This window comes from Oncorhynchus kisutch, linkage group LG18 (genome assembly GCF_002021735.2).
Source record: "Oncorhynchus kisutch isolate 150728-3 linkage group LG18, Okis_V2, whole genome shotgun sequence".
In the NCBI taxonomy this organism is placed as follows: domain Eukaryota; kingdom Metazoa; phylum Chordata; class Actinopteri; order Salmoniformes; family Salmonidae; genus Oncorhynchus; species Oncorhynchus kisutch.
Window position 1 is genome coordinate 76990468 of NC_034191.2, and position 9413 is coordinate 76999880.

General features: G+C 46.5%; 1 protein-coding gene across 1 annotated transcript in view; it reads left to right on the forward strand.

Annotated features, from left to right (window-relative positions):
* The window catches only part of LOC109880011 (collagen alpha-1(XVIII) chain-like), a 180938-nt gene that overhangs the window by 43938 nt on the left and 127587 nt on the right, over positions 1-9413 (forward strand). Inside the window, exons 3-5 of the mRNA XM_031796880.1 lie at positions 965-1512; positions 6061-6135; positions 7318-7410. Coding sequence (XP_031652740.1) covers positions 965-1512; positions 6061-6135; positions 7318-7410 — 716 coding nt within the window. The remainder of the gene's footprint in view (positions 1-964; positions 1513-6060; positions 6136-7317; positions 7411-9413) is intronic.

Sequence of the window (9413 nt, forward strand, 5' to 3'; positions counted from 1 at the left end):
CCTAGCGGTGTGGGCTAACCTAGCGGTGTGGGCTAACCTAGCGGTGTGGGATAGCCTAGCGGTGTGGGATAGCCTAGCAGTGTGAGCTAGCCTAGCGGTGTGGGATAGCCTAGCGGTGTGGGATAGCCTAGCGGTGTGGGATAGCCTAGCGGTGTGGGATAGCCTAGCGGTGTGAGCTAGCCTAGTTGTGTGAGCTAGCCTAGCGGTGTGGGATAGCCTAGCGGTGTGAGCTAGACTAGCGGTGTGAGCTAGCCTAGCGGTGTGGGCTAACCTAGCGGTGTGGGATAGCCTAGCGGTGTGGGATAGCCTAGCGGTGTGGGATAGCCTAGCGGTGTGGGCTAGCCTAGCGGTGTGAGCTAACCTAGCGGTGTGGGCTAACCTAGCTTGCTAAGGCCATTTTACAGGAGCAGTGCTTTTGCAGGAGCACAAAACGAATGATTGTTCCACGGGTCCTCCCTCCTAACGTGGACTGTGTATGAGTGTAGTCATCTTCTTGAAACTGGGGTAGAATTGCAATCCTTTTTCTTTAACTTGAGTCCATTGAAGGGGAAAGTAATTCTCTCTTGCCAGAGAGAAGGGAGTAGGTTGGGGGGCAGGTAGCCTGACAGATTTTTACCTTGTCAGCTCAGGGATTTGATCCAGCAACCTTTTGGTTACAGTAACCGACAGGTTGCTAGATCAAATCCCTGAGCTGACAAGGTAAAAATCTGTCATTCTGCCCCTGAACAAGGCAGTTAACCCACTGTTCCTTGGTAGGCTGTCGTTGTAAATAAGATATTTGTTCTTAACTGGCTTGCCTAGTTAAATAATAAAGAATAAAATAGTCTGTGCAGTGAATTTTCAGACCAGTTTCTAATCAATGAAAACATTCATGATGAATTAATCATGAATAGACACTTCATCAAGTCTTCCTATGTATTAATTCACTATTTATGTGATCTAATGGTATTTCTTTGTGTTTCAGAGGGGGGTTCCCAGGGCCAGATGGACCTGACAGAGCTGATCGGCGTTCCTCTCCCCCCCTCCGTCTCCTTCGTCACGGGCTTTGAGGGCTACCCGGCCTACCGTTTCGGGCCCGATGCCAACGTGGGCCGCCTCACCAAGTCCTTCATCCCTGACCCCTTCTACCGTGACTTCACCGTGATCGTCACTGCCAAGCCCACCACGCGGCACGGCGGGGTCCTATTCGCCATCACCGACGCCTACCAACGGGTGGTGCAGCTGGGTGTGGCGTTGAGCCCCGTGGAGGACGGGTCTCAGCAGGTGCTCCTCTACTACACTGACCCGGGGGTCGGGAGCACCCAGGAGGCTGCGAGCTTCAAACTGGCTGACCTGACGGGGAGGTGGGCCCGCTTCACGTTGACTGTGCAGGGGACAGAGGTGCGTCTCTACATGGACTGTGAGGAGTACCACCGTGTGGCCTTCCAGAGGAGCCCGGAGCCCCTCACCTTCGAGGCCAGCTCGGGCGTCTTCGTGGGCAACGCAGGTGGTACGGGGCTGGACAGGTTTGTGGTGAGTTGACGGGTTTCTGTTGTGTTGTTTGTGTGTGTGTGTGTGTGGGGGGGGGGGGGGTTTGGATCTGCTCAGCCCAGTCCTGGCATCCCAATGGTAGAACCAGCTTCCCCCTGGAGCTAGGGCAGCAGAGTTCCTGCCCATCTTTTGTAAATGTCTGAAACCCTACTTCTTCAAAGAATATCTTAAATAATCCAAAAACACCCTCCCTTCACACCTTCACCTCAGCCCGAGAGGTGCATTTGTCCATTTTCTCTTAATCTAAACCAGTCCTGGTCCTGGAGGGCCTAAACACTTCAGTTTTTTGTTTTCTACCTGGTATTTAATTGCACTCACCTGGTGTCCCAGGGCTACCCAGTCATTGTCCTGCAGGGCCGATAAAACCTCTGGTTTTCATCCTCTCCTGACAAGCAAAACATTTTTGGAAGTTTGTCAACAATCGACTAATGAAACAAATACTAAAAGAGCATCTTCGGGTGGAATTTGGCTTTAACTAGTTTTCAGTCACACTATGTATGTGTGACTCACTGGGGTTTGAACCCAGGTTTTCTGCGAGCCACGAGGCAGTGTTATCCTATTGACCTAAAGCCTAGGCATTACACTGTAGTATATTTCACCCAAGATGCTACTTCCACTCCACCCTACTAGAGCCCTGCATAGGCATGAATCAAGCCCTACCTGTGATCGTTATGTTCAGGCCCTACCCTACCCAGGCTTGATTGCTCCGGCCCCGCCTGGCTATGCCCTGCCCTTGCCCTGCCCCGCCCGGCCCCGCCCGGCCCCGCCCGACCTCCTCCATTAGTAAATCCATTAGCTCCTCCTCTCTGTCTGTCACTCACTCCCTTCACGCTGTTCACTCTGCATGAGCTCTCCTCATGGTGCTCTGAGTCTGTGAGTATCCATAGCAACGGAGAGATGTGAGAGAGCTGTTAGCTACTTTTGCCACTCGAAACTCAAGGAACATTATTATTTTCTTTGAAATGATCTGTCCTGTCTTATATTTGACGAGGTTGAAGCACTTCTGACACCATGTTATGATTTTAGTCAGATATGACTCTACTGCGCAGCAGAGGACGAGCAAATGGTTCAGGGTCAAATTGTTAGTGATCAATTTAGTGAAGCCCGAGCCCTGCCCACACTCTAGTTATTGATGTTAAAACCCTACCTGGCCTTTAACCCCGATGTACAATATTGGGGCCAGTCGAGCAAGTAGCAGAGCTCTACACCCTACCACTACTACTTAGATGTTGTACTAATCTAAACAGAATGGATTAACTAATAAAGTATTGCCTGCCTCAGTTTTTAAGAGCACCAAAAAGCTATTGCCAAGCAGCTGTTTCCCACCCATAAAGTTTCATTGGAGCAAATGGGTTGGTAGATTCAGTGAAATATAGTTAACTTAGTCTGGAGGAGCAGGAAACTCTCTGTTCTCCCTGCCAGTTTCAACCAGCACCAGCCTGTCTCTTCTCACCACCCTGGATCATAACAGACCTCTCGCTGGTCAGGGGAAAATCAAAATGTCACTCTTTGTGTTCATTACCCCTCTTTCTTTCCTCTGCCACTCTCTTTCTCCCTCCTCTCTCATTAATGTCTATCTGACTTTGTTTTCGTCTCTGCCACTCTCTTTCTCCCTCCTCTCTCTCTCTCTCTCTCATTAATGTCTATCTGACTTTGTTTTCGTCTCTGCCACTCTCTTTCTCCCTCCTCTCTCTCTCATTAATGTCTGTCTGACTTTGTTTTAATCTCTATCTCTTTTTCTCTCTCCCCCCCTCTCGACCCCCCCCCCCCCCCTTCTCTCTCGCTCTCTCTTTCTCTCAATTCAATTCAATTCAAGGGCTTTATTGGCATGGGAAACATGTGTTAACATTGCCAAAGCAAGTGAGGTAGACAACATACAAAGTGAATACTCTCTCTCTCTGTCAATGTGTGATGGAGGCAGTGAGGCCTCGAGCTGATAGTGTGTTTGTATTGGAATCTGATACCCTGTTTCTTCCCCTGTGAGGAACACTAACAAACAGACGCAACAGCAGTGGCGCTCCTAAAAGCACCTCACACTGCATTATGGAAAAATGGAGGTGTGTGTGTGCGTGTGTGCGTGTGTGTGTGTGTGTGTGTGTGTGTGTGTGTGTGTGTGTGTGTGTGGCAGTCGACCACAGCTGATTTGGATAAGAACTCATGCTGGTTTAGGACCACCAGACTTCAAAAACAACCGTCTCTGAGTCCCATGTTCATTCCCTTTCGTTGTTTGTTGTTGTTGTATATTTAAGCAGAGTATAAACTCTTGCTAAGAGACTTTGTGTAAGTAACCCTGACGTACGCAGCATATGTACCTCTTCATAGAACCATTAATTACATCGCTTATGACATCACAACACTTACATGTCAGCTGTCTTAGCAACGGTCACTTGGTGCAACAGACATGGTACTCTACACCATACGATGTGTTGTGCTGTGAGGAAAACACTCTTCTTGTTGTCCTGCCAAGCAATGTGCATCAAATAGCTCTGGGTTGTTTTTTTTTCACGTCATCCAACAAATGTAAGCTTTTTGGCGACGCACACCAGGGGTGGGTTTGCCATCGAACTGACAATGCATAAGCTAAAAAGGACCCCATACCTACTGTAAAATATAGTGGCGAATCTTTGATTTTATGGGGCTATTTTGCTTCCACTGATCCTGGGGGGTCTTTGTTAAGGTCAACCGCATCATGAACTTTACCCAGTACCAGGACGTTTTTGTCCCAAAAAATATGATTGCCTGTAAACTTTGGCTGCAGGTGGATCTTCCAGCAACACAATAACCCCAAGCACACATTACAGAACAAAGAGATGGTCTCCAGACTTGAAACCCATTGAACATCTGTGGTTTGAATTGAAGAGGGCAGTCCATCGGCGCAGACTAAGGATTTCACGGATCTGGAAGGATTCTGTATGGAGTGTTTTAAGATCCCTCACAATTTGTTTTAGAAAAAGGCTTAGTGCCGTTATCCTCACAAGGGAAAGGTATTGAAAACAAGGGGTGTCAATAATGTTGACCCCTACCTACAGTAGTTGAGAAACAAAATATGACTTGTTACAAAATCTCTTTCTCTGACAATTTGATTAGGATAAAATACTATAATTTCCTAAACAAATAGAGTATTTGAGCTCAGTATTTGAATTATGCACGCTGACTTCGGTCGCCAGCTTGTACGGTGTTACATCCGACGCGTTGGTGCGGCTGACTTCCGGGTTAAGTGAGCAGTGTGTCAAGAAGCAGTGCAGCTTGGTTAGGTTGTGTTTCAGAGGACGGATGGCTCTCGACCTTCGCCTCTCCCGAGTCCGTACGGGAGTTGCAGCGATGGGACAAGACTGTAACTACCAATTGGGGAGAAAAGAAGTTGGTAAAAATTACCAAATAATAATATTGATCTCAGAAAAGCTCATAAAACTTTGATGGAATCAGAGCTGTTGCATTGAAACATTTCCTGTTTACCTTCAACCTCCCTTTACAGCATCAGATGGACTTGATTTAGTTTACTGAGCCTCTCTTCTCCCTCCCCTCCTCCTCTCTCCTCTACCGTTCTGTCTTCTCCCTCCCCTCCTCCTCTCTCCTCTCCCCTTCTGTCTTCTCCCTCCCCTCCTCCTCCCTCCTCTCCCCTTCTGTCTTCTCCCTCCCCTCCTCTCTCCTCTCCCCTTCTGTCTTCTCCCTCCCCTCCTCCTCTCTCCTCTCCCCTTCTGTCTTCTCCCTCCCCTCCTCCTCCTCTCTCCTCTCCCCTTCTGTCTTCTCCCTCCCCTCCTCCTCCTCTCTCCTCTCCCCTTCTGTCTTCTCCCTCCCCTCCTCCTCTCTCCTCTCCCCTTCTGTCTTCTCCCTCCCTTCCTCCTCTCTCCTCTCCCCTTCTGTCTTCTCCCTCCCCTCCTCCTCCTCTCTCCTCTCCCCTTCTGTCTTCTCCCTCCCCTCTTCTCTCCTCTCCACTTTGTTGGATTGAAAACAGGTGTTTGTCCTCTGGATAGACCCATAAACAGATTAGTCAAACATGCCATGTGCCATTCGACCCTCCTGACAGTCATTGTTAGTGAGATCTATGTTCTGTTAAAGCGGTTTAAAGGCTGCTGTCTTGAAGAGTTTTTGTCAGATTGAGGTACCTGTTACCAGATTGAGGTACCTGTTACCAGATTGCGGTACCTGTTACCAGATTGAGGTACCTGTTACCAGGTTGAGGTACCTGTTACCAGGTTGAGGTACCTGTTACCAGGTTGAGGTACCTGTTACCAGATTGAGGTACCTGTTACCAGATTGAGGTACCTGTTACCAGATTGAGGTACATTTTACCAGATTGAGGTACCTGTTACCAGGTTGAGGTACCTGTTACCAGATTGAGGTTCCTGTTCGCCGTACTTGAGATATTTCCATTTCACTAAAAGGTTGTGTTGATTTGATTTGAGAGCTGGCAAATCAAATGCATTTACTGTGAGTGTGTATACTAGATTTAATGTTCCTTACCCCCCCCCCCAGGGTACTGTGTTTATACTAGTGTTAATGTGCCTTAACCTCTCTCTCTCTCCCCAGGGTTGTATCCAGCAGCTGGTTCTGAAGGGATACCCCACAGCCCAAGATGACCTGTGTGAAGAGGACGACCCCTATGTGAGTTTTTCCCAATACTACATCTGACCTTCTTTTCACTTGAGCCCTAATAGGTAGGCCTGGGTAGGTCAGGGTGGGACTGGGTAGGACAAGGTAGGACTGGGTGGGACTGGGTAGGACAAGGTGGGACTGGGTGGGACTGGGTAGGACAAGGTGGGACTGGGTATGGCTGGATGGGACTGGGTGGGATGGGTAGGACTGGGTGGGACTGGGTAGGACAAGGTGGGACTGGATGGGACTGGGTAGGACAAGGTAGGACTGGGTGGGACTGGGTATGGCTGGATGGGACTGGGTAGGACAAGGTAGGACTGGGTGGGACTGGATGGGACTGGGTATGGCTGGATGGGACTGGGTGGGACTGAGTAGGACAAGTTAGGACTGGGTATAGGACTGGGTGGGACTGGGTATGGCTGGATGGGACTGAGTAGGACAAGGTAGGACTGGGTATAGGACTGGGTGGGACTCGCTAGGTTTCCACCATACAGCTATCAACTATCAAGTATTTTCAGATTAGTTATCATAAAGGAAAGGATGCCAGGAGACACTATCTAGCGGACACTGTACATGGACCTCTAACCACTGATCTCGGATCAGATTTCAACCACCCCCAATACTAATACCATTAGGATGATGTAGGGTCAGATTTGACATTTTTATTAGTGGTAATGTGCTGAACTTCTACCTTACTCCATCCTAAAACCTGACATGCTAATGATGAATGGGACCATCAGCCCCTCTAGTGGTGGTTAGAGGACATCGCAGGGTTGTGTGTTGAAAGATTCATTCGCTTTCTGGTGAAAACAGCACTGAACTCCAGTTGTTTTATTCATTTTCTCTGTTTTTTAGCTCCGTTTTTAAGCATAAGTTATTGCTACTTGTAAAACGACCCCTATGTGAGTTTTTCCCAATACTACATCTGACCTTCTTTTCACTTGAGCCCTAATAGGTAGGCCTCTTAACTGACTTGCCTAGTTAAATAAACGTTTAATATATATATATTTTGTTTAAATACTTGGAAAAGCATTAGACAATTTGCTTGTGATAGAAGCATCTAGACTATTCTTCCTCACTGCCTATTGAATATGTAAAACTATTAGTGAGATTCCAATGTCATAACTTAAGCGTTATGTAATGAAAATACAAGGCTGTTACTATAGCGATTCCATTGTTACCCTCTTTCAGGCATCTGGCTATGGGAGTGGAGACGACTCCTTCGATGACACAGAAACTCTGGATGAAGTGAAGAAGGTAGTGGAGGAGAGAGAGTACACCGTGGTGAGTGACTGACCCAGCCCTGTACACACATATTCTATCACACTTTCATAAACCCACAAGGATAGTTTTCCGACATTTTAAAAACATTTTTTTTAATTTAAAAGAACAAATGACAATGACGGCCTACTGGGGAACAGTGGGTTAACTGCCTTGTTCAGGGGTAGAACTTTCTCTTGAACACTGCCTTCCATCTTCCTTCAACTGTCACATGGACACCAAGCACACTGCTTAACATCAAAACAGCTGCTGATGCTTGGCTGAGTTTTCCTTCAACTGTCACATGGACACCAAGCACACTGCTTAACATCAAAACAGCTGCTGATGCTTGGCTGAGTTTTCCTTCCAGTTTCCCTTGAGCTTTTCTCTCCCATTACCAGGGGTTGGATATCATCTGAAAAGACTGTGATGAGATAAAGTGTTTCAGTGGGAGAGACCACACAGTGTGCACATTTGGGGTTTTGCCCTAACACTACACAGCTGTGTGGTGTCTTTGCTATGCCGGATTAAGTGATATGACATGCTATTCTATAATATTACCTGATTGAACTAATCATGTAAATGTAATTAACTAGAAAGTCGGGCAAAATATATTTTTTAATAGAGCTGTGATCTTCCGAATAAACTCTTAAAGACCTGGTCATTTTTTACATCAATAGCAGTCAATTATTAATCGTCACCTTATTCAGTCTCATTTGAACATCGTAGAATTTTCGGTTATCTTCACGAACCCTGGCTAACAAGATTAATCGCAATACAAAATTTGGTTTATTTATTTACTAAATACCTAAACAATCACACAGGATGGGTCATACATTGATGACTAATTATGTCATAAAGAAAACGTCCCTGGCGGACGGAACCGATATGACGGCTGGTTACACAAAGAAAGGGGGTTGAGTTTTGAATGAAAGAGCGGGAAGACTGACGAACAAAGGAATTTGGTCTCTGATCGGACTTTGTAAAGCTATGCTATCGTAAATACAGACTCTTATGCATTCTAAATAACCACCCATTTGGAAAAGGAAAGTGCTTCAATTTACAGCTGCTGCTGCTCATTCAACGGCTAGGAGGTATCCCTTCTTTAGTGAATAAGAGTTCAAAGTTCATACCAAGTTGCCATACTTTAAGCTCACGCTGAAGTTGGCTTAGTTCTGTAGTTTGATATTAGCCCTTTTAACGTATGGACCATCGTCATCACGTCCTCGGGAATACAAATGTTAATTTCGTTAACACGGGCTTATGTAGTGGGGAGAGAAGGACGTTTTTCATAGTTTACAACCAATGTCTGTTCACTTGGGCGGGGCCACTGAGTTGAGCCTAGTTCACTTATGAAAACCAATTCTCTCATTTAGAAGCTAAAATTACATTTAATCTTTTCAGAAATAGTTTCATATTTAAACATTTAAATTGCACAAAAATTCCATGTGAATCTCATAACTAGAATGTGTAGACTTTCCAAGATAGAGTTTATGTCATCCTATCATCAGTAATAATGTCTCAGGTGACAACTGATCTGATATCATATTCTTTAAGTACCAACGAATATTTTTAACTGGTTGGATTACTGAAATATGGTTCTGGTCCCCACCCTGTTATGTTACCAGACTCTCTATGTTAACAAAGGGCTTTCCATGAGTCACTCTGTAGATTAGAGAGAGAGGAAGGTATTTATCGGGGTCATAAACCTCACCAAAAGGCCAACGTCATGACAGCTGATTAAAATAATCAAAGCTTGTTGCTGAGTTGGTTATCTTAGTCAGCTGTGTAGTGCTAGGGCCAAAACACAAAACGTGCACACAGGAGGGGGGGGGGGGACCCAGGACCGAGTTTGGGAAACGCTGAGTTTGGCTACACACTCAGGGTTACTACTTATCTCTTTCTCTCGCTCGCCTTCTCTCTCGCTCACCCTCTTCTCTCTCTCACCCTCTCTTCCACTCTCTCTCACCCTCTCCCTCTCTCTCTCACCTTCTCTCTCTCACCCTCTTTCTCACCTTCTCTCTCTC